This window comes from Alosa alosa, chromosome 19 (assembly GCF_017589495.1).
Source record: "Alosa alosa isolate M-15738 ecotype Scorff River chromosome 19, AALO_Geno_1.1, whole genome shotgun sequence".
NCBI classification, from domain to species: domain Eukaryota; kingdom Metazoa; phylum Chordata; class Actinopteri; order Clupeiformes; family Clupeidae; genus Alosa; species Alosa alosa.
Window position 1 is genome coordinate 25,756,671 of NC_063207.1, and position 23,342 is coordinate 25,780,012.

General features: G+C 41.0%; 2 protein-coding genes and 1 non-coding gene across 3 annotated transcripts; all 3 read right to left on the bottom strand.

The window, feature by feature from the left end:
• Window positions 1-113: 113 nt before the first annotated feature.
• On the bottom strand, window positions 114-4,265 carry ppie (peptidylprolyl isomerase E (cyclophilin E)). Its single transcript, XM_048228650.1, has 10 exons — window positions 4,161-4,265; window positions 3,792-3,890; window positions 3,655-3,698; window positions 3,272-3,298; window positions 3,036-3,117; window positions 2,655-2,761; window positions 2,021-2,144; window positions 1,384-1,569; window positions 815-957; window positions 114-349 (listed from the first exon to the last, which is right to left on the bottom strand). The coding sequence occupies exons 1-10, from the start codon at window positions 4,189-4,191 to the stop codon at window positions 281-283; spliced, it is 912 nt and encodes a 303-aa protein (XP_048084607.1). The 5' UTR covers window positions 4,192-4,265; the 3' UTR covers window positions 114-280.
• A 6,609-nt stretch (window positions 4,266-10,874) lies between these two features.
• Window positions 10,875-23,217, bottom strand: pabpc4 (poly(A) binding protein, cytoplasmic 4 (inducible form)). Its single transcript, XM_048228290.1, has 15 exons — window positions 22,509-23,217; window positions 18,263-18,456; window positions 17,783-17,898; window positions 16,662-16,801; window positions 16,458-16,552; window positions 16,080-16,217; window positions 15,592-15,687; window positions 14,993-15,262; window positions 13,411-13,501; window positions 13,123-13,245; window positions 12,724-12,857; window positions 12,448-12,538; window positions 12,023-12,153; window positions 11,550-11,651; window positions 10,875-11,288 (listed from the first exon to the last, which is right to left on the bottom strand). The coding sequence occupies exons 1-14, from the start codon at window positions 22,702-22,704 to the stop codon at window positions 11,553-11,555; spliced, it is 1,914 nt and encodes a 637-aa protein (XP_048084247.1). The 5' UTR covers window positions 22,705-23,217; the 3' UTR covers window positions 10,875-11,288; window positions 11,550-11,552.
• LOC125284747 lies at window positions 15,867-15,993 on the bottom strand. The gene has a single exon (XR_007191917.1). It is a non-coding gene; the product is annotated as a small nucleolar RNA SNORA71 (small nucleolar RNA).
• Window positions 23,218-23,342: the final 125 nt, after the last annotated feature.

A 23,342-nucleotide genomic window follows, 5' to 3' on the forward strand; every position in this document is an offset into this window, starting at 1 on the left:
TTTCATTAAAGTAACAGATAATGCAAAAACTGCAGGTTAAATCAAATTTCAATATAAAATACAAAAAATAAAAAAAATAACACAAGAAACTAACTCAAATGGACAAGAGGAAATGCACTAAAGTACTTATAAAAGCATTTATTGGCATATTTACATCACTGATTTACCTATACAAAACGTTGAAGCAATGTTGAAAACTAACAAAGAACTCCCGTTTAATTCAGATGTTCACATATCCAACAATTACAATTAAAGTCACATAAACACTCATACACAGCTATTACACATACTCCCCACAGTCCGAGATAATGATTTTCTGTTTGGTCTTGCCATCTTTTGATCCTTGCGCCTGTAGATTTTTTAAAAAGACACTTTCAATTATCATAATTCATAACAATGAAATAATTACAAACACAAAAACAATGAAATCTAAAAGGCTTTAACACAATTTTTTACATAGATCTATGTCACAGAGTACTGTGGGTACGAAAAAAAACAAGTTGCTGTAGCCAGGCAGCTACAGTGTTACACTCTGGGGGCATGATTTTAAAGATGCCCCCAGAGTGTAGCACTGTAGATGTCTAGCTTTTTTTCCTTCATTTTTCATACAGACAGTACTCGGTGAGCTTGAGAAACAGAGATCTATTTGAAAAATCATCAAAGTTCTTTAACAAAATAAGTCATTTTGAATTAAGAATCATCAATATCATCTTTTTTCGATCACGCTGAAATAGGAACTTTAGGCTTTAATAACAGCTTACAATAACAGCCCTCATTTGTACTCCACATATTTTATGGAATCACTCCCACTCACCTCAATAGCGCGCACCACATCCATACCCTCGATCAACTCGCCAAACACCACATGCTTGCCGTCAAGCCAATCTGTTTTGTCTAAAGTGACGAAGAACTGAGAGCCATTGCTATTAGGCCCAGAGTTGGCCATGGACAACTGCCCTGTATATGTAAAAATATGAAGAAAAGATGAATCAGAAAGTATAACAATCAAATCCACTAATTATCCAGTTATTCCTACAGTTGTATGCAAAAGGTAGGGCTTCCCTGTGCTGTTTTTTTTTTAAGTGAATAGAAATGCAGTAAAAAATGCTTTTCTTCAAATAGTAATGCTTGCTGGATTGGGGCTGGCTGTAAGGTACAATAAAAAAATATGATCACCAGCATGGCACTGTTACAGAGCACCTAGTCAAACAGTCAACTAATGAAAAACTTGTTAATTGTTATATCAGAATTTAGTAACCCTCACTTGGCAGATATTGCAGCTGGCCAATGTTCTTATACATAGCTAAGAGTCTTGAATTTTCTCCTGCCTACCGACACCTAGCATTGACAGACTTGGTTGGATATACAATAAATGAGTCTTACCTGGGGCAGTATGTTTGAGCACAAAGTTCTCGTCATCAAACTTGCGTCCATAGATAGACTTGCCTCCAGTGCCATTGTGGTTAGTGAAATCTCCCCCCTGGCACATGAACTGTGGTATGACTCGGTGAAAACTGCTACCTTTGAAACCAAAGCCCTTTTCATGGGTGCAGAGGCAGCGGAAGTTTTCTGTCAAGGTAAAATCATGTGGCAATGGGTTACTGACTGGTCAGAAAAACAAAATATTTCCCTGGCAAATTGCGATGTACCCGAGTTATTATATCCCTTGACATATGGTGTGTACCTCTAAACAAAACGTAATGGTACTGAAACTGTTTTGTGTGAGAGCCATGTTGATTCGAATTCCATCACAGCATATAAGGACCACAATAAATTGTGTCCATAAGGATTAATACATGAAAATAATAGATGATTGATTACCTTGATTAAGCTTTGATGCATTAGCAAAACAAGAGTGTCAGAGAACTGTGTTGTGGACAGTCGTGACAAAGATCATCATGAAATTAGGAGCAATACACATTTTAAGTTCCATTGCATCAGTATTATGCACACTAGCTGTGGTAGGACCAAAAATAGGAAAATGAGTACACATAAATAATGCACAAAACGTATTAATGACCTGCTGTCATGGGAACAATATCTGATCGCAACATGAAGCGCATTCTTCCGGCTGGTTTGTTTCCTATCTTGACATCCATGTAGACCTGAGGGTTGCTCCTTCCCTTTTTGGCTGGAGGTTCACCCTAAAAAGTACAGAGGATAGATTTTAAAATGTGAGCATTTAACTTAAACTAAAGCAGTATCACGAAGTTTGTCTAAAACTAGTACGCTACCTTACTAGTACCTAGTGATCTAAAAAGCATGCAAAAAATTGCAAACACCAACAGCCAAAGATAAAAGCACAACAAGATGCTAACTGGCTTCTTTTAGGCTATATTGTTGGTGATGCCATTTTATGAACGCTTTTCTTACATGTTTCAACCCCAACAACAAAACTACACAGTGCATAGGCTGGAAGGGTAGTGAGAATGACAGGTGTGTTTATCGTACCTTCACATGACCACACATACCATCAACAATTATTTCAAATTAATAAGTAAAAGTAGTGGCTCATAAAACATACCCAAGACATTTTCTTTACCAAACTCCATAAATTGCAATAGAGTTTTATATGGAGAATGCCTGAGTTAGTAACACAACTGAATATTACTGTCTGTGACCATCAAATACAAAAGTGATGAACAGCATCTTACTTCCTGTGTTGTTGTATTGGCTGGTTCTCCACTTGCTGATACTGCCTCTTCACCCTCTTCTGTAGTTTTGCCTGAAAATTTCTTCAACCAGTCGTCATCGGACCAAACTGAAAATACAGACACAATATAAACAAACTCAATTTACCAATACATGACCTGGCAAAATACTGTTCAGTACTTACTACTGGCAAGTGTAATATGGCATTCCAATGCACACAGAAAAGAAAGACTTGTAATGTAGAAAATAAGGAATAAAAACCCAATAAACACACATTTTACACATACATTTGACCACTAGGAAGGAACGAGTTAGCAACCTCTAGTGCAAACACGCTTTCTCCAGAACTAGTAACTGAAAAAAAATAATAATAAAATGCCTACCTGGACGAGAGGAACCCTCTTTAATCCTCATGGGTTTGGCGATGTTTACTCTGATGGTCCTGCCAAACAGCTCGGATTCATTCTGCAAATAACAAAGCCATGAGGTACATATAGATCTGTAGACTGGACCTGTCCAGTCAGTGTCAGAGACAGACTGTTAAAATTCCAAGTTTTGCATTTGTGTATAGTCCTGTACATTCAATAAGAGGGGAGATTAGAAGCGTTATTAAACTCACCATGTTATCAATTGCGGCAGCAGCATCCTGCAATGACAGAGTGCGGAAACTTAATTCACTGATTGTATGACCGTTAGACAACTTTAATCCTTAATTTAGTCTTCATCTAGGGAAATCCAGTGAAAGTGCTTCTTGAAAGTGCTTTGTCAACACCGTACCGACAGTCATGCTAATAAAGCAACATTGAATTGACTGATAAACACTAGATGGCGTTCTGTACCACTACTAAACTTTGGCTCGCTTCAAACATGAACAAAAATCAAAAATGATTTCAACAAGTTGAACAAAACGCAAACTCTCATCCAGAAGAGGGAAGTACAGCATCATTCCATTGCAGGAAATCAGGGACTTTGAAACAATGTAGACCTACAAAAACAACCCACCTCTGCAAGCTCGAATTCAATGAAGGCGAATCCTCTGTGTTTTTCTGGAGAAGAAAAAGACATGCAACATTAACCACTGACTGGCAGTTCCATGGGGGGAATATTTACAAGTAGGCTGGACCGAGCAGTTAATTTACCTGTTTCATAATCCAGTGGAATTTGAATGTCTGTAATATCACCGAATGGAATGAATGCCGCGTGTAAAACTTTCTCATCCACTTCCTCCGCAAGCCCACCTAGTCAATAAAAGACAGCAGTCGAACGTAATGTTGTGAAAGAGTATGGTCTTATAAATAATTATGTGGACCTAACGTTAAGAGGCTCTAACGTTAAACATACGTGACCGAGTTATCGTTAGCTTCTACCTTGCAAACAGGGCTTAGCTTATTTCGGCAACAGAACAAACGTTAACGCTATTTTTTAGTCTCCCGACCCTTTTGTTGTATAATGTTTTTTGAGCAATTAATAACCCAATATCAAAGTTACTACTATTCTGTTTTACTCACCAACATAGAGTACACGCTTGGCCGCCGCCATGATTTTTTTTAACTTTAACCTTTCACCCCCTCTAGTTCGTGATTTTTTTGTTTTTCTGCAATTGATGGAATGGATTTTTATTGCCACCTAGTGGAATGGAGTTCAAACCTCCAACAGACATAGGTCAGTCCTCCTGGTGGGGCTTCTGGTGTAGCGAGTGGAACCACATAGCTGCTAGGGATTAGGACAGTGGGCCAGATTTGTTGGAATGAGACCTCATGGGGGCCGTCATTTTCATGGTCATTTTCATTTTTCTGCATTGGTATCAGAGTGTTGTTAAATTATATACTCCTTTACTATACCCACTCATGAGCAAACAAGTACAAATCATTTACTCATCATATCCTGCTCTTTCTCTCTTGAAACACCCTATTTTCATGTCAGTTTTTTGGCCTCTTTATCAAACTTGGGGGCCGTATGAAACCTGCTGGCGGGCCTGATCTGTCCCCCGGGCCTTATGTTTGACACCCATAGGCTGGATTAGGAGTTTGGTGGTAGGCCTACGTCTCCTGTGGGGGGGAAAAGTAAAAAAAAGTCCATCTTATTGTGGTCTCTGAGAGTATACTGAGAAAGATTGCACATAAAATTGACAATTTTGTTTCAACAATAGGGCCACTGAAAGGTATAGCCCAGCAAACACCAGACCTACTCTCAATTGAAAATCCTTGGTTCACCTCTGAGCATTGACCCACAATATTTGTACATACATGGCATTAAATTAACATGTAGACTTTCGATTTTGCTCATCATTAAAATTATAGACCACCATGTCAAATTGATGATTCCAATATCATGTTTCATACTACTTCCGTTTCAATTGTAATTTAATGGTTGTTAATTATGTTTTTTCTTTAAATTCAGGGCTTCCCCTTGTATACCCCATGTTCCATGTCACAGCATTATGGACTTCATCAGCTAAAGGAAAATGTCTTGAAAATATTGTTTTCTTTGTTTTACAAGCAGTAAATAATCTCTTATTGAGATCTCACCTGTTTCTCCTAAATCACTTATATTATAGAATTTTTAGGAGAAATAATGAGCAAAAATAATAGATTGAGGATAATTTTTATTTCAATAGTATTTTGAGATGAAGTTGAATTTAAATTGGGCTGAGAGAAGAGGGTAGCTATTCCTGAGGAGTTCAAACAATAAAGAATAGAACAGACAAAAGAGATCTCATTTCGATTTTCCTATGGGCAATCACACAATATCTTAGAAAACGTCTTGTGGCCAGGGGCGCTGCTAGATCATTTGGGCCCTATGACATGCAATAATTCTGGGCCAGGCATTGAAAGGGGGGCTCTCTGGGGCCCCCTTTCAATGCCTGGCCCTTAGAATCGTCCTGTCAGTGCCTGGCCCTTAGAATTGTCCTACCCTATAGGGGGATGGAGTAGGAGATGGAGGCAAATTGATAAGTGTGATCTATTTTTGTGGAACGGATGTACAGGACTGAGCGGCAATCATATTTAGTACCACTATGCGGTACATCTAGTTTATTTACAGATCTACAAGGATACAAGGAAGTTTATTGTCACATGCATATAGTTACTGGATGTAAGAAATGGAGTGAAATTATGTCTGGTGTCAACCTATTTGTGCATTTATGGGGGGAGGGATAAAAAGTGCAGTAGAGGGGTTTAGTAGATTAAGTGGCAAGGGCTGCATAAGAAAGGTGGGGGGGGATTGGGATTGGGGGGGACACCAACAAGGAGCACCCAAGAGCAACAGGGGCAAGGAAAAACTCCCTTACTAAGGAAGAAACCTTGGGCAGATCCACAGCTCAAGGGACTAACCCAACTGCAGGGGTCTTGGTGTGTGTGTTGGGGGGATGACAAGGGAGATAGGATAGTGTGCTGTCTATGTGGGGAGAGGGCAGTGCAATATGTGTGTTGGAGAAGCTTCCTCATGAGACAATGTGCTGTGTATGTAGGGATCTACGCTTGATTCAGATTTCTCCAGAACAGTTACAAATTTCAGACAGGTTGCTGACGTCCCATCTACGTCGGCAAGCTCAGTTTGAGGCTGAGCAGTAGTAAAGTCAAGTCAAGTTTATTTATATAGCGCATTTCATACACAATGTGCTTTACATAAACAAAAGAAAACAGTAATAGCAAATAAAAGCATAGAAGGGCAATAGTCAAAAAAAAATTAAAAGGTAAAGATCATAATAAAAAAGAAAACATAAAATGCACAAGGTAGAATTATCTAAAAATAAAGAATAATTAAAAAGACAAAATAAAAGACACAAGGTATATAATTTTCAAAGCATATTGTAAAAATATTTATGTGGTAGTAAAAAGCTGATTTGGTTATCGCTTTCATGTAGCTGTTGAAATTTAGATCACTGTCAATTAATACACAAAGATTTTTAACAGTATCCTATGCTTTCAACCCTTTTGTGTCAATGAGAGTGGCAACCCTAAGTTTTTCCTCCTTTCAAATATAATTACTTCAGTTTTTTCTTTGTTCAGCTGAAGAAAATTGAGACATCCAGTTGTTCATTTGTTCCATACACTTACAAAGAGATTCAAAGGGACCATAATCGTTTGGCAACAGAGCTGAGTAAATGTGTTTTATCTGCATAGCTGAGCTCCTTTCTTGTAGATATGATTTGAGCCAGTTGATAACTATGCCTGTAAATCCAACCCAGTGTTCTAGTCTGTGTAGTAAAATATTGTGATCAACAGTGTCAAATGCTTTCACCAGACCAAGCTCAATCTTTTAAGAAATCAAAAAATAAATAGCGGGCAGATCAGGTTTACCCAGCCTAGTCCATAGGCGCCCGATATTGTTTAATTTTCCGATTGAGATATCCACGCTCTGGCTATTCTAAATGCAAAAATGCATCAGAGAGTTATGACAAAACTGTAACTAACAAACTAGATCCTAATAGAAAGCTGTTAGCTTCCATAAGCTACAGGTAGGCCTAAGGTAGGCCTACAACATAAATTGTCAATAGGCTATGCTGGCGACACAAATAAAATCTCCTTTGAAAACCAATGACTTACGCCTTACAGTATGAAGCGGACTCAAACTGCCATATCGTGCGAAAAGTTGTAATACAATTCAGGCAGCTCCATGAGTCAAGGAAAGCGCGAATGAAGTAGCCACTACACAGTAGCTTAAAGGAATTATCCGGAGTAAAATGCAGATCAATTTACGGATGATTGGGAGTACATACGTTGAGTTGACATCCAAATCATGTCATTCGGATTGGGAGTACATACGTTGAGTTGACATCCAAATCATGTCATTCGGATGTGTTTTGAGAAAGTTCGATGTTACCGTTTTTAGTCAAAACTCGTTAGCGTGGAAGTGAGAAGGGCATATTATTTCGCCGCTACAAAACGCTATTTTTATACCTCTTCTACAGTTCAAAACAACATTACCTAAAGCCAAACCGAATTATCCCTAAAGCCAAACCGAAATATCCCGAGGTCTTTATGTGGTCGGATAGAGGAAGTCCAGAATGAATTTCATCAAGCCAGTACCTTTCCGGAAATGTTGCCATCTCGATTGCCAAGTGTGCTCTGGAAATTCACAATTTCGTCGCCGTTTAAAAAAAAAAAAAAAATTGTCCAGTCCATACAACTTCATTTCAATTTCAAAAAAAGAAATAGGCCTACTGGACTATGTTTTTTTTTTTTTTTTAAACGGCGATGAAATTGTGAATTTCCAGAGCAATACTTGGCAATCGATTTCACGACTTTCCCTAAAGATGGCAACATTTCCGGAAAGGTACTGGCTTGATGAAATTCATTCTGGACTCTCTATCCGACTACATAAAGACCTCGGGATAGGCTACTTCGGTACTGCCGTAACGGAGGACGGTGCATCAGGCCGGATTCGATCCGGCGATGCAATTCTTAAAGTGCTATAGCACAGCGCTGCCTTTTCTATGTGTGCCACGGAGACGCTGATTAATGCAGTGCCCATGTATGTCAAAGTCCGCCGCTCGCGACATCCCCCAATTTTGTAAAATTGAATTTTATTCCTCTGGGTGTTGCAATTGATATCAATGAGTAATATGATTGCCCTCAGTAAAAAAGCACAAGAAACAGGATGCAAACAGTTACAAACAGTAAGGTTCTTGGCTTCATAAGATGTCGCGTGACATCGGGAACGCGATGACCAGCGGAGGCGTCGCGTAAAAATACGCGGGATCGCGGAAAACGGCCGTAACGGCGGCCGGTGCATCAGGCCGGATTCGAACCGGCGATGCAATTCTTAAAGTGCTATATAGCACAGCGCTGCCTTTTCTATGTGTGCCACGGAGACGCTGATTAAAGTGCTATATAGCACAGCGCTGACTATTCTATGTGTGCCACTGAGACGCCGATTAATGCAGTGTCCATTATATAAATGATTAGAGTCTCGTGACGCTGGCTACAACAGTGTAGGTCAAACTCCGCCGCTGGCGAAATCCCCCTATTTTGTAAAATTGATTTTTATTCTTCTGGATGTTGCAATTGATATCAATGAGTAATATGATTGCCCTCAGTAAAAAATCAAAAGAAACAGGACGCAAACAGTTACAAACAGTAAGGTTCTTGGCTTCATAAGATGTCGCGTGACATCGGGAACGCGATGTCCAGCGGAGGCGTCGCGTAAAAATACGTGGGATCGCGGAACACTGCCGTAATGGAGGTTGGTGCATCGGGTCGGATTCGAATGAGTAATATGGCGATACAAACAGTAACAATTCTTAAAAGTGCTATATATTCAAATCCTGCGATGCAATTCTTAAAGTGCTATATAGCACAGCGCTGCCTATTCTATGTGTGCCACTGAGACGCCGATTAATGCAGTGTCCATTATATACATAATTAGAGTCTCGTGACGCTGGCTACTGCTGCCGACATCCCCTATTTTGTAAAATTTCTATGTGTGCCATGGAGCTGAACACGCTGGATTAATGCAGTGTCCATTATATACATAATTAGCACGGCGCTGTTTCTATGTGTGCCATGGAGACGCTGATTAATGCAGTGTCCATTATATACATAATTAGAGTCTCGTGACGCTGGCTACTGCGGTGTAGGCCTAGGTCAAGGTCCGCTGATCGCGACATCCCCCTATTTTGTAAAATTGATTTTTATTCTTCTGGGTGTTGCAATTGATATCAATGAGTAATATGATTGCAATTGATATCAATGAGTAATATGATTGCCCTCAGTAAAAAATCAAAAGAAACAGGACGCAAACAGTTACAAACAGTAAGGTTCTTGGCTTCATAAGATGTCGCGTGACATCGCGAACGCGATGTCCAGCGGAGGCGTCGCGTAAAAATACGTGGGATCGCGGAACACTGCCGTAATGGAGGTCGGTGCATCAGATCGGATTCGATCCAGCGATACAATTCTTAAAGTGCTATACAGCACACCGCTGCCTCTTCTATGTGTGCCACGGAGACGCTGATTAATACATTGTCCATTATATACATAATTAGAGTCTCGTGACGCTGGCTACTGCTGTGTAGGTCAAAGTCCGCCGCTCGCGACATCCCCCTATTTTGTAAAATTGATTTTTATTCCTCTGGGTGTTGCAATTGATATCAATGATTAATATGATTGCTCTCAGTAAAAAAGCACAAGAAACAGGACGCAAACAGTTACAAACAGTAATGTTCTTGGCTTCATAAGATGTCGCGTGACATCAGGAACGCCATGACCAACGGAGGCATCGCGGAAAACGGCCGTAACGGCGGCCAGTGCATCAGGCCGGATTCGAACCTGTGACGCAATTCTTAAAGTGCTATATAGCACAGCGCTGCCTATTCTATGTGTGCCACGGAGACGCTGAATAATGTAGTGCCCATTATATACATGATTAGAGTCTCGTGACGCTGGCTACTGCAGTGTAGGTCAAAGTTTGCTGCTCGAGACATCCCCCTATTTTGTAAAATAGATTTTTATTCCTCTGGGTGTTGCAATTGATATCAATGAGTAATATGATTGCCCTCAGTAAACAAGCACAAGAAACAGGACGCAAACAGTTACAAACAGTCAGGTTCTTGGCTTAATAAGATGTCGTGTGCCATCGCGAACGCGATGACCAGCGGGCGGCGTCGCCTAAAAATAGTGAGATCGAGGAAAAACGGTGTAACGGCGGCTGGATTCGAACCGGCAATGCAATTCTTAAAGTGATACATAGCATAGCGCTGCCTTTTCTATGTGTGCCACGGAGACGCTACTTTTAACGTTCAAACAATGAGAGATCGCGGACGCCTGTAACGGCTGCCGATGCATCAGGCCGGATTCGAACCTGCGCTGCAATTCTTAAAGTGCCATAGCACAGTGCTGCCTTTTCCATGTGTGCCATTAACAGTTGGACATTTCCCATAGTAGGCAATCAAGAAAAGAAAATAAAAAAACACCAGCGAAGCAACCGTCGCTAAAAAAAAAAAACATCACCAAACATCACCAAAAGAACAGCCTTCGAGAATATCTCACTGGGTTTATCAAGCAGGCACCTTCCTTCATGTGTGTGTTTGTTTGTGTATGTTTGTTTAGTTCTGTCTCTGAGCTACACTATTCTAGTTCATTAATGGCCTTCAGGAACATCAAATGAAGGAGTTGATTGGTGGTGAGCTCACATTAGCGGACTCTACTGTTAAACAGCAGAACCCTTTAGTGGCTAACTAAAAAAACATATATGCTTCCAAATAAGACAATACACAGAGATGAATTAGATGTTGCATTCCTTTATTTAGATTGCCACACCATCCAGTGTATTTTTTGTGGATGGGAAATCGAATGGTACCAATCAAACCAGCAAACACACAACTCTCAAAATGAAGAAAATAAGAACTATGTTTGTTTTTTTTCTTTTTAGGAAAACAATGCCTGTCCTCCTGGCCACTATATAGAGGTATTTCAGATTGAAGGGAAAGCCTCTAATTTTTTATCATTTTAAATGAAGTTGTATGCAATCAAAAATAACCACAGAGCTGAAAATCAGATCTGTAATACATTTTTCAAGTATATTTTTGTATTTCTTTTTTCTTTTTTTTTAAAGTATTTTTCTTTAGTTGTTCAGTTGATGTCCAGGTTCACACCAGAGTGGTGACTTCTGCTCGGTCCACTTGTTTTTGAAACCTATGAGAGAGAAATATTTGCATTAACCAGTATTACATTTTTAACATATTAGTAACCACTCTGCAATGTGAGCCACCTTGCTTTAGTTTTCACAGTTTATGCAATAAGTATATTTTAGGTTTCTACACCCATACATGGACAGACACTATATCATTTCAGAAACTGTAGGGAGTTTATGGATACTGTGAAGGAGGTATGTGTAACAGCACAGCATGTTTAGATAACTGATCTGAATTTGTAACATGTTTTGCACCCTCTTACCCATCATGAAGAAGCCGCTGCTGTTGTTGCGTTAACTCCAACTTTCTGAGTGGCATCCTTCTTTGCCTGATGAGCTTGGAGCACAGCAACAGCCTCTTCCACCTGTAGAAAAAAACAGCATTGATAATAGAAGGCTGGCAAACATTATTTGTTTTACATTTTTTTAAAGTGTATACAATAATGAAAGACAACTCCAATAATATCTGACTTGGTTATGGCTTCGGCAGAATAGCTGTCACTGTGTATATTACACTGCTTTTACATTTAGTCATTTAGCAGACACTTTTATCTAAAGTGATTAATAATTTAGTACAGGACTTTAGGGACAGGACTTTTAAGCAACTGCTTTATCAGGATAGTTAGCACCTTGGGCTACAGGTGAGCACAGGAACACGACTCAAAGAAACCACTGCCTAGGCAAGTCATAAGGACAGTGCAGCATTATGTAATGTTTGTGTTGTTTACATAACTACCTTGCTGCGCAAAGACTCATGGGATTCCAACATGTGCAGTAGCTCAGAGTTGTCAATCTCCAGCAGCATCCCGGTAATTTTCCCTGCCAGGCTGGGATGCATGGCCTGGATCAGTGGGAACAGGCGTTCACCTGAAAAAAGCAACAGTGCCAACTGAGGAATGTTGAAGCTTGTGTGTTTGTGATTTGTGTGGAAATGTTTCTAAACGGGATGATGCAGAAAACAATCTAAGTAGGGAAACAATACTCAGTGGTGAGCGCTTCACTTTATGTGTTGAGCAGTCTATCACATCTTTAATCTCAGACCTCCCCATTATTGATCTGCCTCATTGACTGGCTGACTCCAGCACCACCACCAGAATCCATTAAAGTGTTTGTTTGATGGGGGCTGTCAGCGCTACCCCTGCAGTTGTGTCATCTACTCACCCAGCATCTGTTTCTGCTCTTGGGGTGGAGCAGCGGCGAGCATGGAGGCCGTCAGGGGCTCCTGACCCTGAACATGGACTGCAGGCTGAGCCTAAAAGAAGCAGAGTGTAGCGTAGCGTGTAGTGTAGTTTTTATTTCATTTCCTGGTCAAATCCATTAGCTTTGCTACATGGCAGCATAGCCATACATTTTGTTCTTTGCATATGCAGATGGCAGTTGAAGAATATTAGATTTACAAACCATATCTTTATGAGATTTGAAAGATGATGATTTTACCTGTTGTAAGGCAATGGGTTGCACCACCTGTGGTTGTGTGTTGCGAACTGTAGTGGCATATTTATATGGTGGCATGGCACGTGGGGCGGTCATGCCCATGGAGGGGCGAGGACCCATTGGTTGTCCAGTGTTCCCTACAGATTAGAAGAAAAAGTGTGTTAGGATATTCCCTCACTGTTGTGGATTCATTGTTGTCTTACTGTTAATATGGCATGTGAACTGAATATAGGAATAGTCAATGGTTTTTAGTAATTTTCCTGGCTATAAAGTGTGGTAATTCATTCCCATCTTAATTTCTAGACTTAAGCCTTGTCCTTGTTTTAGTTTAACTCCTCTCCCTGAGAAGGCAGATTATACATGGATGTATATGAATGTCTGAGTACAACTATGGCTCCTTACCCATTCTCTGGGCTCCAGCAGGGATGCCCCGTGGGCCTTGGGCACTGGCGTTAGGGGCTAAATGTCTCAGGTTGGCACGAGGACCGGGTTGGCGCAGAGAGTTAGGCATACCCTGGAAGCTGCCTAAAAAGTACAGATTCAAATGTCTGCCATTACTGTCCTGTTCTGGAAGGCATTTCAAAGTACTGTAAACAACTAGTGTCGAATGACAAGGCTACACGTATTTAACATTTTATGATGGATTCTAGCTCTTGGTTCTAGTTCTGGTTCTTAGTTCTAGTTCTTTACCTTGTCCACGGCCACCTTGCTGTTGCCAACGTGGGTTTGGCCGCATCTGGGCGAGCTGATTGGGTGCGTAGTATGTGGTCCTGTTCTGAGCCTTGGAAATGAAGATGAACATTATTATTAACAAAATTATTATATATATATGATTTCACTTGTATCTTTTCATTGTTAACACCATTGCTCATGATAAGATATATATAATGATTATATATCATTATATATCATTATATATACACAGTGTAAAACATAATAGCTTCCCTTACTTAAAATGACATTTGACATTGACTAATATGACATTTCCCATAATGCCACAGCCCACAGCTACATTTTTTAAAAGGGATCACATATTAATCCTGAAATTCAATCTTAAATTACAATCTATCTATGAAGCAAGAAGCGTGTGTGTCTGTGTGTCCGGATGTCTGTGGCACGCATATCTCGCTGACCGTTTGTCAGACTGTTTTCAGTTCAACTTGGCAGGTGTCTTGCTACGGGCATGAGTAAGTGCAGTGCCAAATTTGACGTTGTTTGAATAAGAAATGCAAAAGATATAGAATATATTGGTAAAAGAAGCACACATTGGCTTTCGCCGCTAGCCACTCCCCCTCCCACACAGCACTGTACTGTAGGCTTAGCTTACCAGTGAGGATAGAAGCAGGGCTTTGGGAGATTAATTTTAGGCAAGTAATCTCAAAAGCCAAAATCAACAAAAGACAAAAACTGAGTGACTTACTGAAAATTTAAGTAAGGATAGCTGTTAGATTTTACAGTGTATATTCTTCAACTTCAACAACAGAAGTGACGTTACCCAACTGTGCTTAGAGAACTTTTAAATATTTCTGAATGATTCATTTGGACAGTCACAGTGTCCAAATCCCATCTGATTCCCTTAATTTTTACTAGTGTGATCATGGCAGTGGGTGTTACCAAACTTGCAAATATTAATGTACTCTTTTTAACAGTGTGGCACTTAAATTATGCTTTCCTGATTTCTGCTAAAGAACTATTTAAAGTTCCACCCTCAACTCATCATATTTCTGCTCAGGCTATTTTTCATCATCATCAATTTGTATGTTGAGATTAGCTGTTGTGCTCATTTTGCCTGGTGTTTGAAGCAACTCAATGCATTCTCATTTCTTTACTGTTCTCATAATTGGACACACACTGCATCTCCATCTGTCATTAACACATTGGTGTGACAGAGTGAGATGGGAAGATGACAGACTCATTCAGATGAATACATATCCAGGCAAAGAGTAATGCTTGAGCATCCTCAAACCAAAGACAAACATCCTGTCTCCAAACTTAAGCCCACATTGCATTTCTGTATAGACTTTTCAAGTGTCATTTTGTCCTTGCTTTCAAACACAAATGTGTAAAACAATGTCAACTGAAGATCTGTAATCGGATCTGAGACATTCAAAATCAAAGTACCCATTTGAAAATCTTGTCAAGTTTCTTCATATTTTAGTCACTTCTAAACTCAGTGTTAAGGCACACACCAGAGGTATATTTAAATGTGTTATGCTAATGGTCTTTAGCACTGCTATTGCCACACTGTGCCGGTTGTGTTCCAGAGGCTCACCTGTGGCACGGCTGGCATGAAGTAGCCGCTAGCGGGCTGGAACTGGTTGATGATGGCGTTGGCCGGCATGGCTCTCATGCCAGCGATGCGCTGCATGTACTGGTTGGTGAGGTGAGCCTTGCGCTCCTCCTTGCGCTGGGCCAGGGCCACGTACAGGGGCTTAGAGCCCACGATGCGGCCATTCATCTCTGTCACGGCCTTGGTGGCCTCCTCGGGGGAAGAGAAGCAGACGAAGCCGAAGCCCTTGGAGCGTCCCTCCTCCAGCATCACCTGCAGGGGTCAGTTGGAATGGAGGTTAGTGACTGTACACGCACACATATACACACACACACACACACACACACACACACACACACACACACACACACACACACACACACATACACACACTACTTAGAGATGCTTCTTTAGGTGTTTGTCTAAAAAGTTGTGGGTTGAGTTGTCTGAAAGAACAGCAAAGGCATGTTTTCTGTACAGGCTGAATCTAAAAGAAGAAGCAAACTTGCCACATGACAAGACAAACATGTTCCTACTTACCATGTGCCATTGAAAAACTCTCATCATATTAGTGCATTCTCATTTATCTAGTGTGTTCTTACCTTGGCACTGGTGATGGAGCCAAATGGAGAGAATTCTTTCCGTAATTTCTCATCATCAATGGTGTCATCCAAATTCTTTATGTAGAGGTTTACTCCCTGAAACAACACATGGTTATGTTTACATGTATTTTATAAGCTTTTGTAAACTTGAGGGACACTGAGGTCATTGTGAAGGTGAATTGACAAGTTTCTTTCTTCTTAGATGAACATGTGCCTTTAACAACATTCATTGGAGTAGTCGCTACTGTATGCTACATAGCAGAGCATAATGGACTTGTCTGAAAGATACAGGGTTTATAAGGAACAGAGAGTCCAGCAAACACGGGAAAGACTTTCAGCTCTCTCTCCCTGCGTTATCAATGACCTGGCCACTATCACGCCATGATCACTTTCGATACAGGGTAAGATTATAGTATGTTTATGGACCAGTAATTATGTCCTAAAGGTACAGTAAAAACAGCTAGATTGGTTTTCTTTTCTGAACTCACCTGGTATCTGCTGATCCTCTCCTGCTTTAGTTGTTCAAATTTCCTCTTCAGCTCCGCCTGTCTCTCCATCTTCTTTTGGGCGCGTCCCACAAATACAGCCTTTCCATTCAGCTCTGTGCCGTTCATGTCCTCCACTGCCTGATGAAGCAGGAGACAATTGCCTTCCATCAGCATCATGCTGTCTTCACAATATCTGACAAAGTCTTAGGGGTTTACACTGATTTCTTTGAAGTTGGAGACTAAAAATGCATACTAATTAATACATAATTGGTTATGACAGATCGATCCAGTGGTCATGTGGCATAACATTTGGGGGATTGTGGATGATCTTATGGTCAGTCAGTAGTAACAGTGTAGCGTTAAATTTGACAGGATTACCTTATTAGCGTCTTCATGTTTCTCATAGCTGACAAACCCAAAACCTCGGGATTTGCCTGTGGCGTCAGTCATGACCTTCACACTCAGAGTCTTGCCTGTCAGACAGGTGAAAGTAAAAGATTTATAACAGTGTAGGCTACTTCTTTTGTAGTTTTTTTTTCAGCATGACACGTTCATACTGTGTCTAGCACCTTCATAACCTACCATATTTATCAAAAAGTTCTTTCAGTCTGTCGTCATCCATATCTTCCCCAAAGTTCTTGATGTAGACATTGGTGAATTCCTTTGCTTTGGCACCGAGCTCTGCTTCTCTCTCTTTCCGAGACTTGAAGCGCCCCACAAACCTGTGACAAGATGGACCCACACAACAGCTCATGTAAAGACGATCTGAGAATGTACGGTTCATGGAACCATTTTGGGGCAGTCTCTTGTCTTGGATGTATCAGGGATGTATCACATCAAGAGCAGGACCATTTGTGTTGAAGGGGGGGAGGGGTGTGTTTGATAGAACACTGAGGAAGAAAAACACATCAGACAGCAGAGGGTCCTCTTGTGAACCTCCACTGCAATGTTAATGGTATTGTGTTAACAGAAGACACGCATGCTGCACAGGTGGATGGCAAACAGGAAGACACTTAGGGAAGAGAGAGTGGTGATTTCCAGAGGAACTGCAGAAAGGAGGCGAAGGGGGGGTGTGCTTTTGATTGCTCTGCTTTTGCAACAGCTCCCTATGCTGGGACTGTACCTTGCGACGCTGACCTCTCCCATTCCATGCTCCAGCAGTGTATTCCTGCATACTCGCCATCACTAAAACACACAAGCGTGGTTACACACAAGACAGCCAGACAAACAGACAGAAACAAACACATACACACACACACACACACACACACACACATACATACATACACACACACACACACTCATGAACACACACATGTAAGAACACTCAGCTGGCATCGGGAGACTGAGAGAGGCCGTGCTATGTGTTTTCCTTTTTGTCAGAGCACTGCAAAACATCTTGTCAGACTTGTTAGTTTCTTGGTTCACACTTCACAGGCCACACAGAAAAAAACAGTGTGCAACACAGACACCCAAGGCACTGTAGGGAAGATGTTTTGGCCCATGTTGATTTGAGCACAGGATTAAAGTTGACACGCTGCTCCCCTTAAGCCTCAAGCATTCCGTCTCAACAACATCAAATGCCTCCTCCTGATAAGGAATTACTTGTGTGGACAGATAAATGTGTGATGATACCATGTGCCTCTGTTTAAGTCTGACCATAGGCCAGTCCCAAGTGACCCCTTCACTGTCTGGACACTCACACCTTGCGGTCGTTCAGAAGCATGCCGTTCATCTTCTCAATGGCACGGTCGGCCGCGTCCTGTGTCTCAAAGTGCACAAACGCGTATCCTTTGGATCCATTTTCATCGCACACCACCTGAAATGGAGAAATGAAAGGCTCTCCTGTCACTTCTAGAGGTGCTGCCAAAAACAATCACTAAGCCACTTCACTAACATAACGTCCCTGGCCGTGAACAAGGCTGTTTACTAAAACAAGATATCTTGGTCGCTTGGTGACCCGAGGGGTCACATGGCCTTAAAAGAAATGAGATCATGTTCACATTCCTTCATTGGTGTAAATGTCTACTGACACACACACTCTGAAATCCCTCCTTAGAAATACTCCACTATGACAGCAATCAGCCTTGGGCTACAACCATGCTGCTCTTCCTCCTGCTCCTCCTCCTCTTCCCCCACCCAACTACCATTGACCCCAGCGGGGGTAGAGAAGAGCATCACACCTTGCAGGACAGGATGTTTCCAAAGGCAGAGAAAGTGTCATACAGGGCCTTGTTATCGATGGACTTGTCCAGGTTTTTGATGAAAACATTTCCGACTCCAGATTTCCTGAGCGAGGGGTCTCTCTGCGACCACATGATTCTGATGGGCTTCCCTTTGACCACATCAAAGTTCATGGTGTCCAAGGCTCTTTCGGCTGTTTGAGAACAGTGCAAATGAAAAACTGGTAAATTGACAAAACAATTCAGTTTGTGAAGAACAGTCTATGTGGGGACAATTCCAAGAATGATAGTTCTATTCAGTAATTCAGACATGGAAATAAAAAGACAGGCTTGGTCTTAAATATCTATCCACAAGTTTATCCATATGTTCAACATGCACATCCACATGTTCAACATATAAAACAAGAGTAAAGGCATAGGGAGCCAGTGCCTATTACCCAGGAGAACAGTTTGTGAAAATAATAATATAAAGCAAAAAATATGGTGTTTGTTATATCAATTTACAGTCCACCCTGAAAGAACAGCTGCTACATATCTCTGGGACATTTAAATGAGGTCTGAATTTTTTGCATGCTGTTTCCAATTAAAAGCAACCTGCTTGCTTTAGGTTTGGATATCTAGGCCCATGTACCAAATGGATAGAACTGTCTCAGAAACAAGGCAGTCAGACTCATCGGAGCAGGTCTGTGGGTATCCACATTCATCCATTCCAGTGAATAGAGCAATCTGGGGACGTAACGTTTTCTGTAGTATAAAGTTTAAATGCATAATGGTGCAGCTAACTCCCCAGGACATTCCTCTGTCTGTTCTATGGATGTTGGTAAATGACATTCATAACACACGGTTCAAAAAGTGTCTCTGTGACCTACTGCAGATGACAAAGTACTATTAATTATTCATTCTGTCAGAACAAGCCATGTGAGATATAAAATAACTGTGGGTACAGAGTCTGTCCCAATGTTCTTTCTTTGTACACTGTATTTATCTTGAGGCTTTCTTTCAGGTGGATTTTTGCATTTGTTTACAGTATACTATATTCAGGATAAGGGAAATGTAAACAATTTAAGATAAGGCTTGAAGCAAGCACGTTATGTACACATAATGGAATGCAATAATGGGAAACACAGTTTTACCATTCCTTTAGGACACGAACACAAACATTTTGCAATGACCTTTAATATCTTAATTATCACTAAAAAGCCGTTTTCTAAATTTCTACAGCCATTCTACTATGAGTTCAACAACACCTCAATGACCATGCTACTTTATAGAGAGCACATGCCTCACTACACCACCGCATCAGGCTGCTGGGAACAGATGGTTGGCTAGGCATAAGCACATGGTCGTCACACAAATAGAAAAACACACACAATGATCCCTAAAAAGCAGCCGGATGGCAAATGTTTCACACATGTTTACAATGTGATCGCTAATGTGCTCTACTCAAATTCAAAAGGTCAGCTGAAATACTTTTTAGGACACTTGTTTTGTTTACTACACTGTTGTTTATGGAGAGAGTAGGACTAAATTAATTCAACTGGGGAATCGGGTGACTTACTTTTTGTTATCTAAACATTTTTTTTATCAATATACATTTTTGAGCTGATCCTCTATACAGTTTTTTGTTAATCCACCTTCTTCTTTTCATGTGTTGTCAATATTTGCTAGTGTTTCTGTCACAAGTCAACATGTGCTCGCTCCCACTCATGTCCTGTGTCATGTCAAACTGGGCACACATGCCAGCCAGAAAGCTTCCCTTTGTCCCCGTCACTCCACAGCTAAACACACCCTGGGCTTCAGCGCTAAAAATGTCTGATAAACAAAACGGAGCTGCCTTGCGTCTGCTGGCATCAGCAGTTTGCTCTGCAATTGTACTTTACATCGAGCTCAGGGTTGGTGGGATCACCCAGTGACTAATTCTGGAAGGTTCCCAAGGGAGTACTTAGGTGGAAAATATATACACCTAAAAGGCAAATTACTGAAGACCGTAGTGGTGCAATAACTAAAGACAGGTGTTGAAATTAACTTCATACTTCTAGCAAAAAAACTGACTGGTACAGCATCACCACAATAGCCCCACATGGCCTCAGTCTTTTTAACCAGGCACTTGCTACTAAAGAAACTGCTTTTATTGACAGACAGGCAAGGACTGGACAGCCTGCAAACCTATCTATATTTAGCTTAGCAGGGTCCTTGGAGTTATGTGCTGGCATGGAGTGCGAGTTGAGAGCTCTCTGCCATTGATGGGGGTAAGACACATTCAACAAGAATGCGTAGATGAGCGGGAGCAGGTCTGGCAAGAGTTTACAAATGCAGCTGTTGCATGCTTGAGGCCTGCTACAGACAACCTGCTAGAGAATCCTCTCCCACATGGTGAAAAAAAGCTCAGCGGGGTACAAATGACGCGGCTAAAGAGAGTGTACTCTCTCACAATGTGGCTTCTGATTTTGCACCTACCTCAGCTGAGCTCACAAATACCTCATGGCTTTAGCTGTGTTTTTCATGATTATGTTATGACATATTTCAATGTCACTGCACACTATCCAGAGACTGCTTTATAGACGTCTCTTATAGTTTTCTGTCCCACACAAGCTATTAAAGACAGTGATAGTAACACTTGAGGTCCAGCCATGTCTGGTGTAACAGTTACACACATGGGTGAATGGGACTGTAAGTGTGATATGAGCAACCGAGACTTAACAGAGAGTGGTGAGATTTAGATGCTATGACACATGCATAGGTTTGCTTAGGAGACTCTGAGACCTCGGACATATATATTATGCTATATTATATTATATAACATTTATTATATTATTATATTATGCTTATATATCAAGCCCAGATAATGGGTCACTATAATACTGCAGTTGACTGACACTTTATGGAATACTTGATTGAGTTAGAATGGGAGATTTGCAGAAGATGTTTGTGAGTTGTAATACTAAATGCTGCTACGCCTCCAGTCTGGATGGTTAAACCTCACTCTGATTGTGTGATGCTGTAGGGGAACACATTTGGTTTACGTGTTTGGAACTTCATAATCTATGTATGCAGTTATGTTGTCAAGCATTAAGAAATACTGTGTGACACTGTGGACCTTATATAGATTACATAGCCCTTATTCACCCAAGGCTGAGAATTGTATGCATTTTTGGGTTCTGCTATCCTCCTGTCAGGTAGGAAGTCAGTGGAAATTAATTTCACAAAAGCACCCTCCCTTGACAGGCCTTTAAATAGGATAAAAATGGGTCATTATAGGATACACAATATGGGGCAATAGAGTACTCTACAAAATTACACACCAAATGTGAGAAATGTGAAGAGTATTGAAGAATATTTAACCTCAAAGCAAAACAGCATCCAAATATCCAAGATGCACTCCTGCAGTGGAAGTAGGACACAGCTTCTATATAGGTCAAATGACACATGCTAAAATTCCCAAAGATACCTGTATTTTGGTGTGAGTACAGTAGAATACTCAAGGTTACTAGTGAAGTGCAATTACAGCACATGTGGACATAACAGCATGTGTACTGTTGAACTATTTACAAAGCTGCAAAGCTCAAAGAAAATGTGAAATCTGTAGGAGACATGGTTCAATAGCCCAATAAAAGGGCTGCAAGAAGAAAATATTGATCATTAATCCACACTGACAAGTAGACCACTAGGAACTCCGAATACACTTATTACAGCCTCCACCCTTGTTTTACTTCCATGTGTTAGTTACACAATGTTTGTCCCAAGCCATATACTACTGTTGTGATATAAATGTCGATGGTATTTACCAGTCAGTTCTTTTTGGTTAACTTTTGACGTGACAGTTCACACGTGACCACGTACCCTCTGTCAGTACAATGGCATGTTACTACCTTTGGAGGTCACAATTCCTTATGTATCTGGTAGACCTGCATTCATTTGATACAGTGCGTGGAACATTTTGATACATGTCTCTGAAACAATTACCTGGCAGCCTTCCCTTTCCAGCATTAGTCTACACAAGGGCGAGACTGTTAGTCTGCAACTGTGAGATAATTAGGCTACATTCACTCGGTGTTAGTACAAACACGTTCCACGTAAACCAAAGTACAACAGCATGCTACACTGTCGTAAGCTACACCGTTGCGTATACAGCCTGATCTAGGCTATCCACATAGTTGAGTGACGGCACCATGGAGTGTGCCGCAAAGCATGTGCTGATGAGATTCAAACACAGACACCATAAAGATTGCACGTTTTATTTTCTTACCGTCAGCCGGTTGCTGGAAGTTCACGTAAGCATAGCCCAGTGAGCGCCGGGTAATCATGTCACGACAAACCCGAATTGACAGGACGGGTCCGGCAGGGCTGAATTTCTCATACAGCATAGCCTCCGTGATATCAGGGTGCAGGTCGCCGACATAGAGAGAAGCCATCGGATAACTCCCCGCGGTCGCTGTGTTCATTTCTCGGAGTTGACTACGTTTGAGCGCAACGTTTTGCAAGGGACAGCTTAGAAAATGACCACTACTTCTGTGTAATAATGTCTCTGAGTGAAGCCGTTATTGTAAGACTGAACACGGTGCTCTGATGGTAGAGACAATCGTTAGTCCCTCGCGGTGAAACTTTTACGCACACGCCAAATCTGAATATCGGTAGATATGACAGAATAGACCGCAAGTAATTCCAGTGTATCCTCAAAGTAGTTTCTTTCTTTGGTATCACTTTTTCTCGTTAACGTCGGAGTAAGCCCGAGGCCTTCTGTTTTGTTTTGCAAACAAAAAAGAAAGAGAAAAATAAATAGCCTGTAGCCTATAATGGATGCGATTTTTGTATTTTTTTCCTTTTTATGTTTAGTCTTGAAATTGTTTTTTATGAAGGTTTTATATATTTTGTAATTTTTATATATTTTTTTCTTTTTTTAAGAGACTGAAGAACAGTGAGTTAGACACTCACGGTTTAGTGGCCGGTGAAAGAGGCTGCGTGGGAAAAGCATGGGGACTTTATAGACTGAGCAGAGGAAATAGCAGCTAGGGTCAAACTTGGAATAGAAAAAAAAAAACTGAGCACGCGGTGTAAAAGGGAGAGCGAGCTAAGCTGTCAC

Bases quoted from the DNA above. Each gene is read 5' to 3' on its own strand.
- ppie (XM_048228650.1), bottom strand. From the start codon at position 4,191: ATGGCGGCGGCCAAGCGTGTACTCTATGTTG. The intron at 3,699-3,791 runs GTAAATTAACTG...TTTCTTCTCCAG, and splicing joins TCCACTGGATTATGAAACAG to AAAAACACAGAGGATTCGCC. The intron at 2,145-2,654 runs GTAAGATGCTGT...TGTACTTTTTAG, and splicing joins CCAATACAACAACACAGGAA to GGTGAACCTCCAGCCAAAAA.
- pabpc4 (XM_048228290.1), bottom strand. From the start codon at position 22,704: ATGAACACAGCGACCGCGGGGAGTTATCCGATGGCTTCTCTCTATGTC. The intron at 17,899-18,262 runs GTGTGATGCTCT...TCTCCATTTCAG, and splicing joins GAAACATCCTGTCCTGCAAG to GTGGTGTGCGATGAAAATGG. The intron at 12,539-12,723 runs GTAAAATCATCA...TGCTTCTTTTAG, and splicing joins AACCCATTGCCTTACAACAG to GCTCAGCCTGCAGTCCATGT.